Genomic DNA, 26,175 nt, shown 5'->3' with positions numbered 1-26,175 from the left:
GATGTACGATACGTGTTCGTGTCGGTAAATATCAAAATGTAGTCTGTGCTCTTTTAGTTTATAAATTTGTATGTGTCTGTCAGGTTTTCCAGTTGAATCTCACATTCAAACTTTCGATATACGCTCTGTGATTAACTAAACAAATATCACCTCGGCTAAGATTTAAAAATAGACAGACTTAACCGCGATCAGTTGAAATTACAATTTTGAGCTGTATGTATATATGATCGTCATTATTCATATCAGGTTAATAACATAAAGTGGCACTAAATGAAGTTTATTTGTTGTTTCGTATTTTCTTATATTTACAATCGCCAGGCATGGTCAGGTGGGTTAAGGCGTTCAATTCGTAATCTGACGGTCGCAGATTCTAATCTAAGTTACACAAAACATGCTCGCCCTTTCAACCGTGGGGCGTTACAATGTGACGGTCAATCCCACTATTCGCTGGTAAAAGAGTAGTCCAAGAGTTGGCGGTGGGTGGTGATGACTAGCTGCCTTCCCTCTAATCTTACATTGCTAAATTAGGGACGGCTAGCGCAGATAGCCCTCGAGTAGCTTTGCGAGAAATTCAAAAACAAATACATCTAGTAATGCATTTTTATTGATATGCCATTATTAAAAAAATTTATACTAATTATATTACTTCGTAATGAGTAGTTAAATTACTTAAGAGAGCTGATTTTGAAATTAAAATTATCACCTACACAAATTAATTTCTTTTGTCCAGTATTATTGCAGATTTATTTACAGTTTTGGCCAACAGATACCAACCTTCTCTATCTAGTTTTGTATCTTCTCGATCAACGCACTGATTATTTTAAAATGTTTATCGGAAAGTTTGTTTATTTTTGAGCGCAAATCTATACAGTAAGCTATCTCTGTTTTGCCCACCGCAGAAATCAAGCACAGAAGTTTGTTATAAGATGTCAATCCACTGTTAGAACTTTCCATGTCTTTTAAATTTTGGTAACCTAATTTCGGTTTATTAGCAATCTAGCTTTCTTAGCACACTTGTAAAGGTTGAATCTTTGGTAACCGAGGGTTCGAATCATCATAAACAATGGTGCTAACATCAAATTATTTAACTTAATGCTATAATTATCCTGAAAGGTTCATATGGACATCATTTGATTTATAAACATTATTTTTTAAGTTATTATTGTACCAAATTGATTGTAAATCTGACTTTATTGGTTGCAGGATTTTTAATAACGTAACATTCTCACCAAAGAATTTAAACTAAAAAGGTGCCATATATATTTCAATTATATATGTAAATACGGCTGGCAGAAGAAGGTCGCAACGTTGTTCGCTCCACTACATAGATTTTTCTCTATCCATACCAGTCGTTTTTACATATAATTTTTTCTCTCCAAAGGGATTTTCTCGTCATCACAGATTATATTTGAATTAGTTCGACTACTGGGTTTCCTATAAGAAGTTCAAAAGAAATCACATGTAATAAATATATCGCTATAACGTATTCCGTTATGTTTGCCTCTGTAAACTATGCTAATGTATATATCTAATACTATACAGCACAGTGGTGTACGAGTGACGCCACCTCACATTTCAATCTGTCAATAAAATTTATTAAAAGTTGGAAATGTATAGATTTCAGAAACCCAAGATTTTCCATGGACCCAAGGCGAGGTCTGGCCCCGGTGATAAGGGGTGCGTCAGTGGTGCACATTCCCTCGTTTTGCTCCATCAAATAAACCTAGCTCACTTCTCCCACTACAATGTTTGCCTTCCACATCTCTTCCTGATACACTAATAGACGAACGTTAACTGAGATGAACGTATAAACATCATTAAATTTGTTTATGAATTTCGCACAAAGCTACACGAGGGGTATCTGCGCTAGCCGTCCCTAATTTAGCAGTTTAAAACTAGAGAGAAAGCAGCTAGTCATCACCACCCACCGCCAAATCTTGGGTTACACTTTTACCAACGAATAGTGGAATTGACCGAACTTTATAACGCCCCCACGGCTGAAAGGGCGAATATGTTTCGTGCGACCGGGACTCGAACCCGCGACTCTAAGATTACGAGTCGAATGCCACAAACATGATCAAGGAAGTAACTTATCTGACAGTAGAAACTTAACTAGTAATATCGAAAAAAAATGTTTTAGTGAGTTTAAAAGGTAATGTTATTTCTTTATTGGCTTCATATCCTTTTTCATCACGCTGCCCGACATGGCCAAGCGTGTTAAGGCGTGCGACTCGTAATCTGAGGGTCGCGGGTTCGCATCCCCATCGCGCTAAACATGTTCGCCCTTTTAGCCGTGGTGGCGTTATAATGTGACGGTCAATCCCACTATTCGTTGGTAAAAGAGTAGCCCAAGAGTTAGCTGTGGGTGGTGATGACATTGCTGCCTTCCCTGCTTAGTCTTACACTGCTAAATTAGGGACGGCTAGCACAGATAGCCCTCGAGTGGCTTTGTGCGAAATTCAAAAACAAACAATTTATCAAGCTGTTAATTTATCTTCAGTATAATTTATTCTCCGTATTTCACATGTTTTTTTTTTTTTTGCCTTTTAAACTCATCTTGAAAATTTTTCGAAATATGTGTTCATATTTCTAGAAAAATAAACTTATGTATTTTAGTCGCCCTGAATGATCATTAACCCGAGTTTCTATATTATGAGTCACCCTCTGGCACAGCGGTAAGTATTCGAATTTACAACGCTAAAACAGGTCGAGTCCCTTCGGTGAACTCAGCAGATAGCCTGATGTGGCTTTGCTGTAAGAAAACACACACATTTCTATCTTATGAAGAAATTCTCACTCGTGAGAGCTTGACTGAAGCTAACTGTGTCTGGTGATTCGATACCCCACGATATACAGCTCGCAAATAGCTTATTATGCGGCTTTGTCAGATTTAACGTAGAAAAGTAAATAAAAGTTACAGTGAGTGTTAGGATTTTGACGTGTATAGTTTTACTCTTGGTGGGTATTAAGGACACAAGTCATCATCCATTTTTTTTTCACTTTAAAATGTTGTATTCTGAATAACAATGCTTGTAAAACATGAAAGTGTTTTTAACATTCCTCACAATGTTTGGAATTAAGGTCGTAAATTTATTAACTATTTTCAAAATCAACCATTACTGTACAATTTTTATATGAGAAAATAGCGCAAAATGTCCACTCACTTTATGTTAATATTTTTTAAATATTTATTGAAAATCGGTTCAGTTATAAACGGACACAATGCACAGAAAATACGTAGACACCTCTGGATGAGAATCTGAAGATCAACTCCTATTGTATCAAACCCAGAGAGGCTCTAAGTGTTCATGCCAGGTTTGGTGACAACCAGGCTAGCGGTTTGTCAGTAATAATTTGACACATATACACAGGAACTTTTGTTAAATAATATTGTATAGTAAGTAATTCATACACCAACACTCAGTTTTCAGATATTTCGATGTCTCTACAGTTTCTATGGCCAGGTGGATTAAGGTGTTCGACTTGTAATCTGAGGATCACGGGTTCTAATCCCCCGTCGCATCAAACATGCTCGCACTTTCAGCCGTGGGGTCGTTATAATATTACAGTCAATCCCATTATTTGTTGGTGAAAGAGTAGCCCAAGAGCTGGCAGTTGGTGGTAATGACTAGCTGCCTTTCCTCTAGTCTTACACTGCTAATCTAGGTACGGCTAGCGCAGATAGCCGTCATGTAGCTGTGCGCGTAATTAAAAAGAATAAATATCTGTTTTTTATTTTTGTTAACAAAGTTGTTTTTTGTGTGTGTGTGGTTAACGAAATAATAATTTTTTCTAAGTAAGTTTTAATTTCTTCCAGATTTGTAAAACACCCTAATGTTATTCAAAAAAAATTGTTCGAAATTTGACTTACTGAGTTATGAAAATCCGTTAGTAAAATTAAAACTTTTGTGAAATTCAAATTCGATGGTTTCAGTAATCATCCCCTCTACATGGACATCTATCGGCCAAATTTGGTATTACAAATGTTATTAATTTTACATAAGAAATGTACGACAGACTACTATGGATTACATTAACAATAAACAGAAGATCAACAACGTAAACTGTGTGTAAAAAAAGTCTTAACTTTCAGTACCAAAAACGTCACAAGCTGGGTGTAATCAAGTGATAAGCATGTCGGGCTGCGTCTCGCAAGGCTTCGGGCTAGAAAGGTAATTCAGTTAAGTAAGGTTAAAACTTTCAATTCGGTTAAAAAAAACATAGTAAAGCCCTTGTAATATCGAGTACTGCATAAGGTCGAAATTAAGAACTATTATATACCAACTGTAAGTGATATTTAATGTCACTATTTAGTTTGGCCCGGCATGGCCAAGCGTGTTAAGGCGTGCGACTCGTAATCTGTAGGTCACGGGTTCGCATCCCTGTCGCGCCAAACATGCTCGCCCTTTCAGCCGTGGGGGCATTATAATGTGACGGTCACTCCCACTATTCGTTGGTAAAAGAGTAGCCCAAGAGTTGGCGGTGGGTAGTGATGACTAGCTGCCTTCCCTCTAGTCTTACACTGCTAAATTAGGGACGGCTAGCACAGATAGCCCTCGAGTAGCTTTATGCGAAATTCAAAACAAACAAACAAACAAACACTATTTAGTTTATGTGCACATAACTTGCCATTAAGGCAACTAGCCAATTACCTGTGATAACAGTGTATTAGATCCCCGTGTGACGTATTCATGACGTAATATTTGAACCTGAGAATAGAGAAAAATAAAGTTCTCTGTGACTGGAAACAGGAAAATCGTGACCCTTGTTGCTAATCTACATGCACACAGGATAAAAATTTCGCGAAGTCAGAGGATGCATATCCGTGATAAAAGGTTTTTCCGGTATCATGCATATAAGCGAGATTTCCATTATAGTATGATATTTGTACACAATTTGTAATTCGTAAGTATTTCGATCACAGATTACTTTTTACTACGGAGTTTTAATCTTGTTTGAAAGCTTTATACGTCATGAGAATATTAAAATATTTTGAAATTAAAATAGATCGAAGTAAATTTCTGGTCAATACTTTTTTATTATTTTGTTTAAAAGTAATGTTTTCACCAGAAATCAAATGTTATTACCACTTGAGACAAACTGAATTAGAGATGAGTAAATAGTTGAATGTAGAAAATATAAACATATATTAATACTTAATTCTCAGTACTTGTGTTCGACACTGTGTTCTAGAGAGAAAACTTTGGTTACTCGAATAATTATGTTTTACTAATGAGGGTTATATAACTGATAAAGTCGGCAACATGAAATGCACTCGGCATTGAAAAATTTAATTCCAAATTTCTAGTATCTATTTCAGATAATAGGTGTCAGCACTACAAAACTTGGACAGCAATGCCTTATACCCTTAATGATCAAATATTTATTACACACATAATAATGCGTCACATGTTAATATTTATTACACATTTAATAAGTTAAAATTTTATTTAACTTACAAATATACTGAAAGTAAATGTTTCACTTGAAATAACACAGAATTTGCGATATTTCAGAAAAGCATGTTATGAGGAAAGACGTATCTTAAATTTACCCTTAAATTTGCGAAAAGATAGCGATAGACGGAAAGACAACTTATGAAATGGCAAAGGCAAATAGGTGTAGCTTATTGTAGTTGCTGTCAGTATTCTTTCCATGTTATCATTGTACAATATATAGCGAAAATTAATACATTTTGGATAAAGTTAAGTAAACAAATTCACAAGGAAGGACTGCGTTAAAAACAGCAAATCCAAAGTCTGACTAATTATATTAGTTTGTTATAACTTAAAAACAAGACGAAACAAAAATAAAATAAACAGAAAACGATGCACTAATTGGAAAGATCCCAGGATACAAGCAATAATATGCGATTATAAAATGTACTTTAGGTTTTTTTATATCTATATCTATTGCTACTCTTTTATTTCTTATGTGAAACTGACGAATGGAGTTAACGACTGATAGATGGTGTATCCCCACCGCAATGTAGATCCTACTTCTTCAGTAACCTCCAAAACCACAGGTACATTTTATAATCCCACATCATAGCTTGTTCCCTGGGATCTTTTTCAATTAATACAACGTTTTTATTTAATTTATTCTTGTTTCGGCTTGTGTTTTTTTTTAAGTTATAACAAACTAATATATATTTTTAGATGTATGTAAACATCTTCAGTTTAGTATAATGGAATAGCTTAATTGTTAATTTGCTCTAAAGATTTGCTTAATTTATATGTTTATATATATAAAGAGTATATGTTTCTGTGTTTGGTAGTAGCTAATGAGTGATGTCAGAAGTCCAGAACGACTGCCATGTGTAAGATTCTGATATTTTTTTGCGAACCTCAGTGCCTTACTAATAGGCCCGGTATGGCCAGGTTGTTAAGACACTCGACTCGTAATATTAGAGTCGCAGGTTCGAATCCCCGTCACAACAAACATGACGGTCAATCCCACTATTCGCTGGTAAAATAGTAGCCCAAGAGTTGGTGGTGGGTGGTGATGAATAGCTCTCTTTCCTCTAGTCTTACACTGCAAAATTAGGGACGGCTAGCGCAGATAGCCCTTGTGTAGCATTGCGCGAAATTCAAAACAAACCAAACCAAGCATTACTGATGAATAATATCAACGTGTAATTTTATACGACGCACACAAACCCATCTGTAGTAATAAAATAAGCGAATCAACGAACCTACCAATAGATGTTCAAGTTGATAAAGAAAGACAAATAAATAAAATAATAATAGTGAAAGAGACTGACACGTTTTCTTTTAGACAAGACACTAATTACGGGGATACTTACCAAAAGTCGTTGTTACTAACTTGTCAATACATGTAGTTATAAGTATTGTTAATGTATGACAATGTATGTTATTCTGTTCTCTATTTCTTGTTACTCTCAGCAGATAGTCCGATGTGGCTTTGCTATAAGAAAACACACTTGTTACTGAGCCCGGCATGTCCAGGTGGTTAGGACGCTCGACTCGTATTCTGAGGGTCACGAGTTCAAATTTCGGTCACACTAAATGTGCTCGCTCTTTCAGCCGAGAGAGCGTTATAATGTGACGATTTATCCCACTATTCGTTGATAAAAGAGTTATCCAAAAGTTAGCGATAGAGAGTGATAACTAGCTGCCTTCCCTCTAGTTTTATTCTCCTAAATTAGGGACGGCTAGCGCAGATATCACTTGTGTATCAAAACAAACAAACTCTCATTTTTATTATTTATGTGAACTATGTGAGTGAAAATCAAAAAGTCCAGATCACGTGATTATTTACAGGGCGTGGTCGAATGATGCAGTTAGTTTTACTTGACAGATTATAAGTTAGAAACGTATCATCAAACAATCATCACATGAATTTAAGTTGGTGAAAAGAGGGCGGGAAAGGGATCTAACCACGCACTAACAAAGGACATGACATCTAACAAAAACAATTACAGTGTATGATCGTGGAACATCTCATTAGTACCAAGGGTCAACGTTTTTGTAATTATAATACTGATACTTATTATTATGAATCATTTCGAAGTGAATAGACACAGGAAGTGATAAGCACACGAATAAAAAAAACAACAAGAAAACTTATTCATGCAAATAGTTATGGGACCGCCCAATTTTAACACCACAAAAGTATACAACTGTAAAGTTTGTAACATAAGCTATAAACTATTTCGTGTTAAATAACCAAGATGCAGTAAAGTTTTAGCATAAAAAAAGAAGAGGTGGCCATGCCCTTGTTATTATCTTGCCGGATGGTTTATGATTCGCGTCCCGTTACAGCAAGATCGCATTCTGTACTTTTGGACTGTTTATTTGTTGTTGTTTTTTAATTTCGCGCAAACCTACACGAGGGCTATCTGCGCTAGCCGTCACTAATTTTGCAGTGTAAATCTAGAGGAAAGGCAACTAGTCATCACCACCCACCGCTAACTCTTGGGCTACTCTTTTACCAACGAATAGTGGGATTGACCGTAACATTATAACGCCCCCACGCTGAAAGGGCTAGTATGTTTGGTACAAAGGGGATTCGAACCCGCGACCCTCGGATTACGAGTCGAAAGCCTTAACCCACCTGGCCATGCCGGGCCACTTTGGGGCTGTGGATGCATCATAAAAACTAACTACTCGATTAGAATAGCCCAGTAGCTAGCGGTGGGTGTTATTAAGTTGAGGCCTTCACGCTAATTTATCACTTCAACATTAGCGACCTATAGCGCAAAAAACTCTTTACACCAATGCTGAAACAAGTATTAAAATAATACCTGTCATTGAGAAACAAGTATTAAAATAATACCTGTCATTGAGAAACAAGTATTAAAATAATACCTGTCATTGAGAAACAAGTATTAAAATAATACCTGTCATTGAGAAACAAGTATTAAAATAATACCTGTCATTGAGAAACAAGTATTAAAATAATACCTGTCATTGAGAAACAAGTATTAAAATAATACCTGTCATTGATGTGAAGTCGTTTTATGGAAAACGCACGTACTATCAGTGCTTACACCACTAAACCACGAGAAATTCCGATTGTTATATGGTTCCATGAAGACAAGGCATCCAGCTAAGTGTCTATCTGAACATAGCAGCATCTCTTTAAGTACAATCAAAGATTATTGATACCTTCTTCTGGGCATTTTCCATGGACGTTTTTTTTTCCCTGTGATTTATTCAAACAAACACTGAAGTCGTTGCGTGCACGCATTTGATGAAGTTGGAAAGAGTAGGCGGACAACAGTGACCTTAAGTCTCTTGGAACATAAATTACATTACGGAACAATATTTCGTCAAATATTAGATCGCTAATGCTAGCGGAAGAAGGAGCTTTTAGACTTAGTTATATCGCTAATCATGAACCTAGATCGCCCTAATGAAAAACAACAATTACAGTTCCTATTGCAGGAGCATTACTCACTAAAAGCACAGGGCTTTGGTGAAGTTAGTGGTCATAAACACTGGCCTTTGATAAAGTTAGTGACCATAAGCACTGGCCTTTGGTATAGTTAGTGACCATAAGCACAGGCCTTTGGTAAAATGTGATGAGTGTCTTGAGTGCAAAGTGATCTTAGAACGTGTATGTATGTAAGTACATTTTAGAGGAGAGCCACAATGAGCTGTGATTTTGACGTTTTACAGTCTCATCGCTCTGCGTCTTAGGAACTACGAGAGGGGATAAAACAGTCCTCCTAACGTGTTGCGTGGCCGCATGCAATTTCTGCCGGATTCTCTTACCTTCACAAAAAGTCTGAGAACTCCCTCATGTTCTAACTTTCGTCACTTTTCACTTCAGACTGAGAACATGAAAGCAGTTCTTAGTCAAAGGCAAAATCTTGTAATGAGGAAAACTTCCCAGATGATTTAATCATGATATAGTTTTCAATAAGTACGATGATATTCGAATATATTTATATTGTAGTGCTACCTACCAGCAAGTTGAATAAATGAGTTAACAACTGTTTATTTACCTGTATTTACAGGGTTACCTTTATTTATAGTTTCGTTTCCTAGTGGCTTACCTCATACTTAACTCGCAATAAAAAGATCTCGGGGTCGGAACCCATCGCCGAACATATTTGTCCTTTCATTCGTGGGAGGTGTATGATGTGATAATAAATTCTATTATTTCTTGGTAAGGTGTATCCCAAGAGATGGTGATAGGTGGAATTGACCATTTTCTTTTTTCCTTTAGTCTAGCCTTCAAATTTAGAGAACAACTAGCGCAAATAGCCATAGCGCTCTTGTTGGAAAACTTTTACTACAACTTGCACTTACGCTAAGACGGATACCTAACCGTTTAATAAATAAAAAGTAAAGCCATCAGAGTAATCCCAGACACAACCTCTTAATGTACAGCAATCAAGCAAAAGTTCAAACAAAGAGAGTGAAACTAAATATATTAAAAACTGAACCGACGAATACAGAAGTAAATCCAGTCTTGGAAGCTGTTAAAATACATTCGTTGATTTCTTTGGATACTACCAAAACCCCCAAAATCTTAAACATAGTCTTGTACTTTTAACAGATTTTGCCAAGCATCACTTTACACCAATAATCGCGAATTTAATTTACTTATTCATGAACTCCTTTGTTCATGCGTGATATATCACGCACCCCAGTAAATAAATTTCCAGGATTAAATAAGAAAAACATCACCTAGTTCAGCGGTGAGATAAAAATTCGCGTACATGACTCTGAAAAGGATAAATAGAAATTATAAAATTAAAATACATACACAGGGATTCGTTGTCCTATGTGAACAGATAGTCTTATTTCACTATTTACACCAGCGCAAATTAGAATGAAAAGGTGTTCAATTTAAACGCAATGCTAGAAAGCCTTTAATATCCTCCATAAAAGTAATAGAAAGGTGTGATTATAATAGTCTACACTCCTTTTGACAGAATATATTCTAGGTTTATTCAGTAAGTGGTCACGCTTATAGTCTAATGGTTAGTAGAAATCCCATGTGGAGGTCCAATTCCGTTTATATAAATATCTGAAAAATAAATAATCTTCTATAGCCACTACTTTATTTAAAAAAAAAAAAAAAAACAAGTTGAATATTGCATCTGTTCACTGTTAAGGTAAGTCTTGAAAAATAAGTAATTTATACAAAAGATCAAAACGATCAAACTAAATCTTATTTACATGCTCGTAAATATCTGCCTTCATTTATGTCCTTAAAAATGTGGCTTGTTCTTTCCAAGCCAAATTAAACAGAGAATTGTTTTATTGCATTTTAAGTGTTTTGGGGATGTGATAAATGTTAGTTGAAATTATCTTCCAGGTTACATATGTTTTGTTTGTAGCTATTCATGAATCTATACAATAGGCTATCTTTGCTGTGCTCATCACAGGTATTGAATTTTAAACGTTGTTAGCCTTAAGACTTACCACTGTAGGTTCTAATATGTCAATGGACTCGAAACACTAAAGTTAACCCAGTAGTAACGGTTAATGACATTGACCTTCATGTTTCAATTATATCAGATATGTAGTTTGTGATAATACAAATCAGTCCGTATCTTTTAAACGATTTACCTTCTCATCATTCGTATGTGGTAATGATATTAATAACTGATTTACAGAATTTGATGACTTGTTATGGCGTAAAGACTAATACAAATAAAACCATCTTTCTGACTTTGTCATTCTTTGTTTCTGAGCGACTGAACCGAGATCAAACTAAGTGCAAAAGCTAGAGATGCTCTTTGCAGATAGGATTGTCAGTATCATGTAATAATTTTTCTTGTCAGTTTTAAATATACCTTGAATGGTATATATGGTCTTAAGTATCTTTTTTTTTTTTTTTTTTTTTTTTTACTCTGTTAGTAATAGGCCTGGCATGGCCGAGCGCGTAAGGCGTGCGACTCGTAATCTGCGGGTCGGGTTCGTTTCTGCGTCGCGCTACTCGCCCTCCCAGCCGTGGGGTGTATAATGTGACTGTTAGTAATACGTTATTTGCTTTATCTCAATTATAATGTAATCTGGCGTTGTTTAATGATTAACACCGGGGGTTTGTGAGCCTTAGAGTCCAAGGTTTGCATCTCGTAGCTTCAAAGTCAAGTGTTTGTGTATGTATTATAAGAGTAATGGTCAATCCCTCTGCGTAATTAGAGAGTTCAAGAGCTGACAGTGAGTGCTACTGACAAGATGCATTCTCCCTGGCCCATCAATTTAAAATTAAGGACGGCTAGCCCAGATATTCCTACTGTAGATTTGCATAAATATCCTAAACAAATAAACGAATATTTTAAAGTTAGATAAAGTTCTAGTTGAGATGGTATTTATTGAGCTACTTTTATTTTGTTCTAGTCATACCTGAAACCTTTCTGTGAGCCTTCTTCATACTTGAGTTATTGTTGGACTAAAGTTTAGAAATAAAATAACTCTCAGAGGCTAGACTGTCAACCTCAAAGCTATCCGATTAATCCTATCGTAATGGGTCACGGGTCAAAGGCCATGTCATTGCGTTTATTGACTTGCATTCAAAACTTTAACTACTGTTTTATGGATTTATGTCAATACGTTTGGTATAAAATCAAATTATGGATTGTAATTCAAATTTTGGTATTATATATTATTTAGTTTCTTAACTTTTAAGTAAATATTAAAAGACCGTACCTAAATATCGATTTTTATTGGTACAGTTTTCAAAACTTACGGCATTGTTTTTATAAATGTTTTTCTTTTTGTATGTTTGACTTCGCTTTCAGTGGATTGAGATATTGTCAACAGGCAACCTTTTGAAAGTACTAAACATATCAGCAGGAAAGAAATATGTTCGAGACGCCCTCTGCTTTGAGGATGGCCCCATGAAGTGTGAACACGAATTTATTCTATCTGCCCATGGTGTTCTTAATCATGCGTATTCTGCTAACAATAGTAATAAAGAAAAGTTACGTGGAACAAGAAAACGTGAATGTTTGAGGAATTTGCTGTTAACGTCAGAATTTCATTAGATTAAACTAATAAATGATAGATACTTTATAAAGTCAAATCGCATTATTGTGACAAAAGAGGTAACGTTTAATATTGTTTTTGTTTATTTTTTTAATGTTGTCGTTTATTAACTCATGATCTTTTTTGTTACCTCTTACCATAAATAGAGATATATGAGTGGGCGAAAAGACGAAGAGATGATAAAAAAATCTCCTTATGTGTTTTCCTCCAACGTGGCATGATAAGTCTTCAGATTTACAACGCTAAAATTAGGGGTTCGATTCCCCTTGATGGACACAGCAGATAGCCCGATATGGCTTTGCAGTAAGACACACAAACACGCACATTTTGGCTTTCCCAATACTCGTTTGAAAAACACAAGCTGTTGGAGTGGTTCAAAAGAGGCGAAAACCTCGTTACCGATTTGGTCTAAGAACCCCCAGTGGAAAGTCGTTGACGGTCGATGCTGAGAAAGGAAATTCACTTGGTCGTCTTTGTATCGGTAGGTTTGTTGACAATTGTTGGACCGAAGCATTTTCCAGGATCGTCAGCATCTGATCAAGTTGCTTCTATGCTGGGTACTTATCGTGTAGGAACTACTGTGTTTACTGTTTTATTTCTAACCTGTTTTATTTTGATGAAGAACCAAGCATCCAAAATGCCATACAGTGCACAGAACCTGTAATAATCGTAGCTAGTGGAACACGTGGTAACGTTACGAGTGACTTTTGTGAGATGTAATAATGACAACGCATTTCGTGGCTGCACTCGTAAAAAGCTATCTATGCTAACCCGATTATGGACAATATGGTTCTCATCTCGTCTGCATGCTAAGATGCTTTTGAGGGGCGAGCAAAAGAAACAGTCGGATTTAACTTTTTTTTTTTTTTCTGCGATACAAGAATTAAATGTATGCACAGTACAGAAATTATGGCTTCCATATGCTAGCAGAAAATAGAGGTGACGAACTTTTCTAAGACACTTAGACGTCTTCTTAAGCCTCGTTTATATAAGAAACCCGCCATGATCTCTTCTTTCTATCCCTTGCACGTAACAGTTTTATTTTTCCTGCACATCAGTAAAAGTAAAAAATACATTTGTGACTACAAATTATAACTATTGTCCAGAGTTATATGGGATAAACTTAGAGTGTGGGTAGTTTATTTTGAATATAAACAGAACACAAACATCAATATGAACACCTATAGTGTTAGGCTTAGAATAAAGCTAATACTTTTCATCTGAAATAGCCTTTGATCGACAGCTATTTTTGATGATGTATCTCCTGTTTACTAAATCCCATGGTTCTCTGGAACAAAGTGTTTTGAAGTTCAGAGAGATCAGTAAATAGACCGTGATTATATCCCGTCTTCCACCTCTCCCTCGAGACTCGGCGAGGCTTATAACGCTACAAATTCAGTTGGCAGATCACGCATAGTCCATTGTATATAGTGTTGTGAATAACAACAAACTCGTCATTTCATCTAGTCTGTATTATATTTATAAGTATGTTTGTATGTCTATTATGAAGTATTACACCATGACAGGAAATTAAATTGTGTGATCTTTAGAATAATTTTTATTCTATTATTTTGTTTTATTTTCTTATATACTGTGTTTTTTATTCCTAATAATATTTTGTATGATATTAAATATTATTGTTTTTAACTCTTGATTCGTTAAGGCAATGTGTTATCTGGAGTAAATTTATTGTACATAGTTAATTTAAAATATTTTCCATGTATTGCTAGGATTTGATTTAAAAGTTTGATTGGTGATGCTTGAACAAATTGGAAAATAGTTTATGAACTTTGATTTATAGTTACGTTTTCTTCGTATTGTTCCTTCTCTAGGTTAGCCATTTTCTGAGATTTTTATCCAGTAACTCCTTTCTGAGCTCCCCAGTGGCTCAGTGGTATATCTGCGGACTTACACGCTAAAATCCGGGTTTCGATACCCTTGGTGGGCAGCGCACAGATCTCCCATTGTGCAGCTTTGTGCTTAATTCAAAACAACAACTCCTTTCTGAAATAACTTGCTTTACCAGTAACCCCTTCTTAGAGATAATCCTTTATAATAACCAAATTAACAAAGTCATCATTCCAGTCGAAGCGCGTGAGAACAAAAGTCGGTAAGAGGTAAGACAGCCGGTTACTTACGGAAATTGTCAGACAGAAACGTTCTGACAAGTTTATCGATTATACTTCCACGAATTATTTATAGAGTTCGTCAAATGCCTATATAGTTTACTAGTTATACCTCTACGTACCAACTGTAATGTTTATCAAATGTCTGTCTAGTTTACTAGTTATACCTCTACGTACCAACTGTAATGTTTATCAAATGTCTGTCTAGTTTACTAGTTATACCTCTACGTACCAACTGTAATGTTTATCAAATGTCTGTCTAGTTTACTAGTTATACCTCTACGTACCAACTGTAATGTTTATCAAATGTCTGTCTAGTTTACTAGTTATACCTCTACGTACCAACTGTAATGTTTATCAAATGTCTGTCTAGTTTATTAGTTATACTTCCACGGATCTCTTATAATATTTGAATGACGTTAGAGATTGAAATGTAACTAGAGACTGATAAACTAAAGTGAAATTATTTAAAAAGTAACAAATTAAAGCTTTTAACACTAACAATAATAATGTCTCGTATGGACATTAAACCGTTTTATCTGATCCACTGAGATTCACTATAATCCCTCTACGTAACTTGACGGTAAGTCTGAAGGCTTATTATACATAACGCTAGTAAAAATCGGGTTTCGATACCAGGTGTGGAAGTGTACAGACAGCCCGTAGTGTAACTATGGGCTTAGCAACGAGCAAACAAACAGTTCACTCTATCAAAATATTTATGAATTACCTATTTATTGTTGTTTTGGTTTGTTTGTTTTTTTGGATTTCACGCAAAGCTACACGAGGGCTGTCTGCGCTTATTGTGTTAGCACAAAGCTATACGTAAAGAATTTCCTCTCATCTGTTCACCACAGGGAATCGAATCCAAGATTTTAAGCGCTGTAAAGTTATCGTTGACACATCGGAGATTCAATTACCCATATAACAGTCTTCAGGGAAAAGCATTGAAAATAATATACATCTATAAAACAATTTATATGAAACGTATAAATATAACTTAATTATATTTTCTTTGGTGTACGCAATGTCGGCATAGAATACTTTGTTAAAATATTTCGAAATGTTCTGTGGTTATAACGTCCGCTTCTTAACAAATAGTTGTAGATGAAACGTGTATATAGTAACTTAAGAATTTTTTTAAAGTGTAAACAGTAGGACGAAAACTATTAACCAAAAACAAAATTCCAAATAAATATATGATGCAATTCTTGCCTAAATCCCTGAGTGAATAGTAACATTTTAAGGTCTGCTGTAGAACAAAATCTTTCATCAAACACGCATCGTTTTATGGAACTAATTATCATATTTTAATTGTGAAAAACCTATTCGATGCGTTAAGCAATATTATCTTCAACATTATGTATGTATAACTTCGGACACGCTGCTCTTAAAATATGCTACTTCAAGTCTAGTTAACAACAGTGTTTGTTTGTTTTGGAATTTCGCGCAAAGCTACGCGAGGGATCTCTGCGCTAGCCGTCCGTAATTTAGCAGTGTAAAACTGGTGGGCTACTCTTGCACCAAACATGCTCGCCCTTTCAGCCGTGGGGGCGTTATAATGTGACGGTCAATCCCACTATTCGTTGGTAAAAGAGTAGCCCAAGAGTTGGCGATGGGTAATGATGACTAGCTGCCTTCCCTCTAGTCTTACACTGCTAAATTAGGGACGGTTAACGCAGATAGTCCTTGAGTAGCTTTGCGCGAAATTCAAAAAAACAAATTCTTGCACCAACGAATAGTGGGATTAACCATAAAATTATAACGCCTCCACCGCTGGAATGGTGAATATATTTGGTGTGACGTGGATTCGAACCCGTACCCCCAGGTTATGAGTCTGGCGCCTTAACCACCTGGTCATGCCCTACCCCGACAATAGTGTATTATCATTTCTCCAAATGCTTTGTTCATATTGTGAAAGGGATAAACCAAATTGTTTTTATACCTAATAGATTAATACTAATACTTAGTATAAGTTTATTTTTTGTTATTCTATTTATTCTTGACCAAGTTATTTCTATACGACTTGAGATCGAGTGACGGTAAGGAACCAGTTGATCAGACCTTAGTGAAAGTGAATATTTTTAACACCATATGCTCAAGCCGTTAAAATAAATTAAAATATTGATTTTAATACAAATATGAAAGGTTAATTGCACTATAATAACGATTTGTATGTATGTCATGGGCGATGTGTTTAACACACATGGCGAATTCCCCATTATTCGACAGTATAATGCCGCCACGGTAAGGTTATGACATGAGGCTGATATCACGGCTGTTTTGAGAAAATATTTTCGTGCGTGGAAATTGCAAAGGGACACTAACAAAGCAGGTGTTACTCCAGTTTCAAAAATGGCAATCTATAATATGCTGTTGCCCACTTAGTTTCCAGTTAAATCATTTCATCATATAGGCTGTTAAGCAGGAAAAAAAAAAAACATACTTTTATTCGTTTTCATTGCAAATTAAACGAATAGGTGGTACATAAGTTCTCAAACCATAGCTGTTCTGTTGAACCAGGTTAGAACAGTGACAACAATATTATATGATTCAATTGTACAATACCTTTATGATATTAAATATGATGCTGCTTGGTGATACTACTGCTAAATGTTTCGTGAATATCGTGGTACTAACGGTGTTGTTTGTTTTTGTTTGTTTGCTTTTTTATGGTCGTATCATTTTTTTCACAAATCCCGTGGGACAAATACATTATTAATTTACAGAATCCTTGGTGCTAATGCTCATATATTATTAACATTTCGGCAAAGTAGGTAGGTATATATTACATTCGCAACCAGACTGTCAAAGAAGAAATCTTATTTATGTCTTGTAACTATTGTTGGTTTTGAAAATTTGAACAAAGACACAGAAGGATTGTCTACGCTGTTCGTTTCTAATATTGAAACGTGATTACTCGAAATTATTTATTTATTTAAATTCGCGTAAAGCACCTCGACAGATATATTCCTTATCTGTCACTATTTTTAAAGTGATAACATAGAATGCAGTTCATCAACACCTCTACTTGGACTAATCTATATCCATAATAGTGGGAGTCTTTTATATTTTAACGCCTAGCTGTGTTATGAACGAGCATTTTCGAGGACGAATTTCGACTCCGCGAGCTGCATATTACGAGTTTAGCGCCCTAACCATCTGACCACACAAAACCGACTTGAGATAAAATATACAGTTAGCAGTACTCACCATCAACTCTTCGACTACTTTAATCGAATCCTGATATTTCACTGCCACATTTATAACGCATCCACAGCATCAAAGTGTTTTTGCGACAACAGATAGTAAACAGTGAGTCGCCAGAACCAGAACCCGATACGCATTATGTCACGCCCGGAAAGTTTGGACAGACAAAAATAACAACTAAAATTGTTTGTTTGTGTTGAATTTCGCGCAAAACTACACGAAGGTTATCTGCGCTAGCCGTCAATTCTTGGGCTACTCTTTTATCGACGAATATTGCGATTGACCGCACTTTATAACGCTCACACGGATAAAAGGGAGAGTTTGTTTGATGTGACGGGTATTGAAACCCGCGACACTCAGATTAGAGTCGAGCGTCCTAGCCACGTGACCATTCCGGACCCACAAAATATTATCTACCCCAAACAGAGACATTTAAGTGAAAGTTTACGAGGCATTATGTTAGTCAGAAATATATTTCGTTGTCATGGTGTTTATATCGCCTATACTAGATGTCTTCATTTGAATATATACCATACGTCTTATCCAAATTACAGTTAATGAGATTAATGAAAAAGGATTTAATTAAGCAAATTGGCTAACGTATTAAAACTGGGGGATTACTAACATTACACAAACTATAACTTGAACGAGCTGTTACATTCCATTAAGGATCCTCTAGTTCACCAGACGATTTAATGTAGGTTGTAAATATCACAAAAATTGATTTTGCATTAGTTCGTTTAGCACTAATGCTACAATTAAAGTATATCTGGAGATGAGTGGTACACAAGGCCAGAGATATCATGCATTGCTCGTTGTACATACGTTCGCTGTGCAAAGAATTAGATAATATATGATTTATTTCTCATAGCAGAATCAATCTTCTGTACAGACACTTTAAACACTTCCTAAAACAGTAAATACTGATATAAACTACATTGTGTGAACAGTTTATTGATTCCTTCTTTCTCCTTATTTGGAACACTTTGTTTAAAGGTAATGTTTCGTGCTAAACCTGGCCCGGCATGGCCAGATGGTTAAGGCACTCGACTCATCATCCGAAGCGCGTGGGTTTGAATCCATGTCCTAGTAAATATGCTCGACCTTTTAGCCGTAAGGGCATTATAATTTCACGGTCAATTGCAATATTCGTTGATAAAAGAGTAGCCCAACAGTTGGTGGGGGGTGGTGATGACTACCTGCCTTTTCTCTAGCCTTATACTACTAAATTAGGGACGGCTAGCTCAGATAGCCCTCGTGTAGCTTTGGACGAAATTTAAAATAAACCACATCGTTTTAAACCAAAAAGATTAGTTGTTCCCCATTAAAATTAATGAGAATCAACAAAATTTTAGTGTCAATTTTTTATAAAAATGTTGTAAAAATTCAGAAAAACCTGCCGTATCAACAGCTAAATTCGTATTGGTAAAGATTTGGTCGTACTTGGTTTCGTCCATCAGAGCACTAAAGATAATTCATTTCAAGCGCTGATCATTATACTAAATCAATATATAATAGAATTAAAACTGAAATTATTAATTATTTCGCAACAGCTAGCTTTGTCTTGAGAATCGCAACGTTTAATGGTATTTTCGGTAACTAACGATTTTATCGTCTTCTTGAAAATCCGATTCCATCCAGAGGGAATTTATCACGGGTCATGTAATATGATTTCTATTATACAAGTGGTTTTCTGGAATATATGAAGAAATTGCAGGTGACAAAACGGTTTTCCTGGCCCAAACACCGGACCCGGCATGGCCAGGTGGGTTAAGGCGTTCGACTTGTAATCTGACGGTCATGGGTTCGAATCCCCGTCATATCAAACATGCTCGCCCTTTCAGCCGTGGGAGCGATATAATGTAACGGTCATTCCCACTATTCGTTGGTAAAAGAGTAGCCCAAGAGTTGACGGTGGGTGGCAGTGACTAGTTGCCTTCCCTCTAGTCTTACACTGATAAATTAGAAGTGGCTAGCGCAGATAGCCCTCTTGCAGCTTTGCGCGAAATTCAAAACAAACCAAACCCAAACATCGTGTGAGCAAAATAAATTTGTCAATACGCCTTTATGTAACTAATTTAAAAATTCGTAATTAAAAACACGTGTGTTTAATACTAAATTTTACAACCAAGGTTTCTGATTTTATGAAACTGGTATTTTCCACATTCTCATAAAAATATGCATAAAAGAATCCCAGTAATAGATTTCGATGCCAATTAACACGTTTCACAGTTCTTTATATCCTGTAGTTATAATGATTTCTGAAAATAAGCTTAAATAATGTTTAATCACAACGATTGCCTCCGGTAAGTTGCCAACATATTCACACAACATCCACTAATTGATTAAGGTCAGCATCTATCGAAGCAATGTGTATATAATTTAGACGGTTTAATTTTGGCTTTCTCAGAGACATGAAGCGTAACGTTGACTAACTAGCTGAAAGTACGTGTAAGTTTGGCGCTAATGGTGAGCGCATCGGGCTGACTAGTAGAGGGTATACGTGGTGCTAGTATGGATGTTGTTTTACAGTTGTCTCTAATTCTTAGCTGAGAGACCAGTGAAAGGGTAACTTTTCAACAGCATCTACTGCCAACTCTTGAGCTACGTTTGTTAACTGAATAGTTCTCCTTGACTGCTTATTATACTGTATCTACGTTCTCAAAGTGCAAAATGCGATTATTCTGAATTGGACATGAACTATGAAATATCATATTCACAGTCTAACAACTAGGTCACGCATTGTGTGATGATGATGCTCGACATGTTTTTTTCAGCTATGTGTTTGTTATAAATTTAACAGTCAATCCCATATTTTCTGTTCAAAGTGCTCTTAAGGTGAAGGGAACTGTTGATTGGCTATCTTCCCTTTTGGTAGGGCCCGGCATGGCGTAGTGTGTTGAGGAGTTCGACTCGTAATTCGAGGATCGCGGGTTCGAATTCCGGTCGCACCAAACATGCTCGCCCTTTCAGCCGTGGGGGCATTATAACGTGACGGTCAATCCCACTATTCGATGGTAAAAGAGTAGCCCAAGATTTAGGGACGGCTAGCGCAGAGATCCCTCTTGTAGCTTTGCGCGAAATTCAAAACAAACAAACAAACAAACCTAGAGACGACTAAGCCTAAAACGTACAGTTCCTCTTCATGTTAAATTACTACCATGACCCAACAAATAAATGTTAATATCCTTTTTTTCTGACAGTTACACTAGTGTTCGAAAGGGGTGGTGTTTAATGGACCATTTAAAATCATTTTCAGTTATTTTTTCTTATCTGGTAACAGAAGTTAAATGACATTTGTAACCCTTGGAGTTGGAATTACGTATAATATTGAATGCACTAGTGTTATATTAAACTGCTTACCAAGTATAAAAATAAGTAAGTAGTTCACAATTTATGTGAAATATAAAAGAACAGATTCAACTATAGTATAAATAGTTCAGGCCCGCAGGTACTGGACCTTCGACGAGTTATAATCCTTCTACAAACTTTAGTAATTTCATTGTGTGTTTTTTGTGTGGATTTCTTACGAACCTAACTGTTACGGTAAGTATCTATCCCTTAACTTCCACACAACAACCCTATAAACATATTACCAAGGTTCTAGGGAACTCACTGTACGTTAGGTAACTCACTTATTTCACTGAGAAGGACATAAACTTTGTTAATATATCATAATATATCGTATACGTACATAATTCTACTGAACTGTGTTCATATTTAAAGGCATATTGCAATTGTCAGAGATTTTTATATCTGGCATTAGTTTATTTTGTTATACCATTAACTCGGTATATTCCCCCATCCCATATACAAACTTTCTTGTAATGTACAATAAACTTACACATAACTTTAAAAGATATTTACCATTTAAATATTTGATATTAATGACGCAGCTTTTTGTGCGATATTTTTGAACAAATACTGTAGACAGTTTTGAAGAAACGCGAATCAAAAACCATTACTCAACATACTGTTCAAGAGTTACTTTATTACTTGAAAATTGTATTTGAAATAAAGAATATTCACCTTCAGAGGTGGAAACTGACTTTGTAATGATAAAACTTAAATAATTTGTTACTTCAGAATCGAATATAAATTTCAGAGGAAATTATTCTACGCTCTAAGTAACGGCAGACGTATATAAGTTGCCTTATTGCTTGTTAACCCTTGATAAAAAATACCACGGATTAAGCAACGGATGATACATAGCGGTTACGTACAGTTAATTGTTGGTTGTTAACGTTCGGTTAATTTCACGCACTTGGAAATGGTCGACGTACCTCAGTTATCTACCAATAGTTTTGATTGTTAGTCGATGGCAAGAACTGTTGTAGTCGTCTACACAGTCTGTAATAAAATATTTTAGTGACATTTGAAATATATAATAACCTGTTAAATATATATATATATATATACACACGCATCAGAGAAATACACTTACGTTTTCTTTATTTGATAACTTAATTGTAATTCACATTTAAACGTTTATCGTATGACTAAATATTTGTTTTTTGTGACAGATATATCACCATTTCTTTCGAATAACACTATAACACTAAATCGTTTATTTTCAAAACCTTTAATGATATTTTATTGTATCAATGGAATTTCTCATCGAGGTATTATTGTAAAATGTCAAGATTGTCATCCTTTGTGTGACATTAAGATATAAACCGCTTTGGGGAAAAATTATTCAATTTTAGCTGTTTGGATTTACGTTAAGGAATAAATTATTCAGCAGGTGATACTGTTATTAATTAATAAAAATATGTTTGTGAGTGTGTAAAGAACAGGACGAGTTTTCCAGGTGTGTGGTTACATCAGTCGAGGATACAAATACCAGTTGTTAACTGCAAGTCAGGGTGTTACCTGACCACGCCATAAAGAGCTCTAGTGACGTATCTGCGCACCTTCAGAGATCAACTCTCGAGGTCTTAGTGGTGAAGTTACAGTGGAAAGCTGGCTTCTGGGGCGTCTGCAGTCTGTCGAATGTTTCTACAACGTGTAGTTTGAAAGTCCGCTGTCTCGATAGTAACCTTCCGTGTCCTATAGCGGCTGTTACTGTTAGCCTATACTATACGTCAAGTTTCAGTTACATTTCATAATATGGTGATTCTTTTATTGAATATCGAAGAAGATGCTTAAATTTAGATCAAAACTTCTATCTAATTTTTGGGGTAAGGAATAACTTAGATATTTATCAATATAATTGATTTACTCAAATTATATATAGTTAGAACTGCTGCTATCAGAGTAAAGACATCTGCGATCGTTAAACTATTATCATTTTTTTTAAGTCAATAGAAACGTAGAGTCGCAGAGTGCACTTTAGATTACACCACCAGATGGCGGTATATTACCATAACGTACTCTTTATCAAAATTTCTAAATACCCGCAGAACAAAATACAGAAGTACAAACACACTGTGAGAGTTGTTGCGTAAATCTGCTATTGTCACCGTCTAAAGAAAACCTTAAAAATGCCTTTTAAGTTTGGATGGAGAGACCACTCTCCCCCAGGGCCACCGAAAACATGTATTCCAAAAAGGGACAGGTCACGGTCGCTCTGTGTTGACCGGGTTACTACATCATTTCTTGTGCCACCTTCACCAGGAGGACAATGTCACGCTGTTGGAAGACGAGGATCGACCACTTGGTTAGTTTTTACTATTAACACTAGGATTTAACTACCTTATGTAGGATAGTAGCAGTAGTAATGTATAATTGTTCGTAATTTTGTAGTTCAAAGTTTGATGAACTTTCTTATTGTTGTGCTGTGAAAATGAATTTGATTTAGAGGAAACTATTTATCTGATGATGAAACCGGACAGTTTTTTAATTAACAAAAAATGAAAAGCTCTTTATCTACTCATCCTGTTATATTTTTATCCGGTCTGACATTCCGTCTTTCATATCGTATTAGCTAGCTATTCTTTTATCACATTTGTTTTCCAATTATCTTGTATTTATGTTATTGGTTTCTTTATATGTCTGTTACGATATTCACTGACTTATTAACAATCTCTTGATCTGTATTTATATAAATACTTTTATTATGTATATCTAACTTTTAGTATATTTGAAATCTACTATTTATATATCTGTCTATACATTTCTATCACTACGTTTTGTTCCTGTAACAATACACAAAAATAAATACCCCTATGAAGCATAAAAAAATACGATATTCATGATTAACCATGCAGGTGTGCTGGTTAGGGTAGCTATCATATATAGATGACTTTGTAATTTTGTATTCCTAATTACATAAAACCTTTGCGGGTGCGGGTTCTGTTATTGTATGATAAACATGTCCTTTCACGTGCTACTTATGTTCGAAATGTTTACCAGTTAGAACAAGGATATATCTGAACTAGTAATTTTGAGATTATGCTCATATTGTAAATAAACCGACAACATGGCAGCTAATATTTTCAGTCCTTCCTTAGTAATATCTTAGCATACGTCTAATGAATCATTAAATATAAAACTAGGACAATGAGCTTTGCCTTTTAATCAAACTTTTAACAGACATTCCAAATATATCTTGCAGGAATAAACGAACTGTTAACCAATTACTCGGTCGTACACATAGTTTTATGTAACGTTTCGTAATAAACGTTCAAAAAAAGCTCGCTGCTTATCCTGGGAAAAAAAGAAATGAAAAGCATCTCATATTAGTTATTAGACACGCGAGGAAGGTTTTGAGGAGCGAAAACAGCTTCCATCTTCTGCAGACTCATTCATTCCAATAAATACTAACAGCCTACTATCTACAGCAAATGAATCGAAAACTGTAAGATATTATTAAAAATGACACGCAAGCTGACGTTTAGAAAATACACGACGTTCACATAAACAACTAACAATGTATGTCGGTAGGGTGTGGCCAAGTTATTAGAGCGCTCCACTCGTAATCTAAAGGTCGCAGGTTCGAATTGCCGTCACATCAAACATGGGGACGTTATAATGTGATCGTCAATCCCACTATTCGTATGTAAAAGAGTTGGCGATGGGTGGTGATGACTAGCTGTCTTCCCACTGCTAAATTAGGGACGGCTAACGCAGATAGTCCTCGTGAAACTTTGCGCGACATTAAAATAATTAAAAATCAGCATAAATTTGTTTTGTTTTAAGCCGTTATTTCTATTTCTCCATATAAATATCGTTTCACATATCGCAACAAGTGTATCTAATTTATTGAATCTCTAGTTCAATAAAAACGTCAGGTGAAATTAACAATAAGATAAGTGAGTATCTTTTTAAAACCTAAACATACACGTTTTAGTTGATATTTAACTAACATAGGTAGCTTCAGGTAAACAAGGAACTCAGTTTTGGTTTTGGTTTTTATTGATATTTTGAAGCTTTTACAATAACATAACCAGTCTGCAAGAAGTTCCCAGAAGCTGCTTCAATTAAATTTCCAACAACAACTACTGTTGAATTCCTTCAAAAGTTACTTGCGAGCTATCCGTTCTAGCAGTACTAAATTTTGAAGTGGGAGACTGGGTGGAAAGCAGCTGGTCAACGACATCCATTGCTAACTCCTCGGTTACTGTAGTGGTTGAATTTGACCGTCACTCTTTATTATGCACTACACTACGACTTCAATGTTGTAATTTTTTTTCAGTAAAAGGGCTTAAACCTCGGATCCGTAGCCCGATGGGTTAACCATTGAGCACACAGTAACAGATGGTTGTGTTATTGGGCTAATTTATATAGATGAGCTTTCGTTTTTGAATTATTTTTTATTCTACATTTCAATTAATAATTAATCCCGATATGTTTTGTTTTGCTAATTGTCTAAGGAAGCTTTAACAAAATTAATGCATTTGCTCATAGCACCTCACGCAAAGCTGCTCCAGGGATACGTTTGTTAGCTGCTTCTAATTCTGAACGAATATACTAGATTGGAGGTACCTAGACAACAACACACATCGCAAACTATCGAGCTACTCTTATCGAATAGTCGGATTAGCCGTTATGGGTATTAACACTTATTAATAAAGCAGAGGACAACGTTTCGATCTTCCTATTTAACCTGAAGATTACCTAGGTAGGTCGAAACGTAAATATCCGCTTTATTAGTAAAAGTGTTAATACCCATACCAGCCGTTTTGAGATGCATTTTTATTTCAAGTGGGTTTCTCGTCATCAAGGATTGGATGTTACTTTATAACGCCTTCACGGCGAAAAGGCTGAACGTGTTCGGTGATAGGATTTGACCCCGCAACCTGCAGATTACCACTGTGCCTTTTCAGGTCAATTAACGCGATGTCATTAAAATAAGTCTGTGCTAATGAAATAAAATAAATTAAGCTATTCGTTATGCCTAAGTTATACGGTTAATTTTTAAAAAAAAT

At 35.6% G+C, this 26,175-nt stretch overlaps 1 protein-coding gene across 2 annotated transcripts in view; it reads left to right on the top strand.

The window, feature by feature from the left end:
• The window catches only part of LOC143230847 (GTPase-activating Rap/Ran-GAP domain-like protein 3), a 390,350-nt gene that overhangs the window by 209,344 nt on the left and 154,831 nt on the right, over nt 1–26,175 (top strand). The window contains exon 1 of one of the 2 annotated variants that reach the window (XM_076465093.1): nt 22,745–23,465. The exons of the other annotated variant lie outside the window; for it this stretch is intronic. Coding sequence (XP_076321208.1) covers nt 23,290–23,465 — 176 coding nt within the window. The 5' untranslated portion in view covers nt 22,745–23,289. Of the gene's footprint in view, nt 1–22,744; nt 23,466–26,175 lie in introns of those variants that run through there. 2 annotated transcript variants of the gene reach the window in all.

Source organism: Tachypleus tridentatus, chromosome 10, assembly GCF_004210375.1.
Source record: "Tachypleus tridentatus isolate NWPU-2018 chromosome 10, ASM421037v1, whole genome shotgun sequence".
Classification (NCBI taxonomy): Eukaryota; Metazoa; Arthropoda; class Merostomata; order Xiphosura; family Limulidae; genus Tachypleus; species Tachypleus tridentatus.
This window is presented reverse-complemented; position numbering and strand designations above follow the sequence as displayed.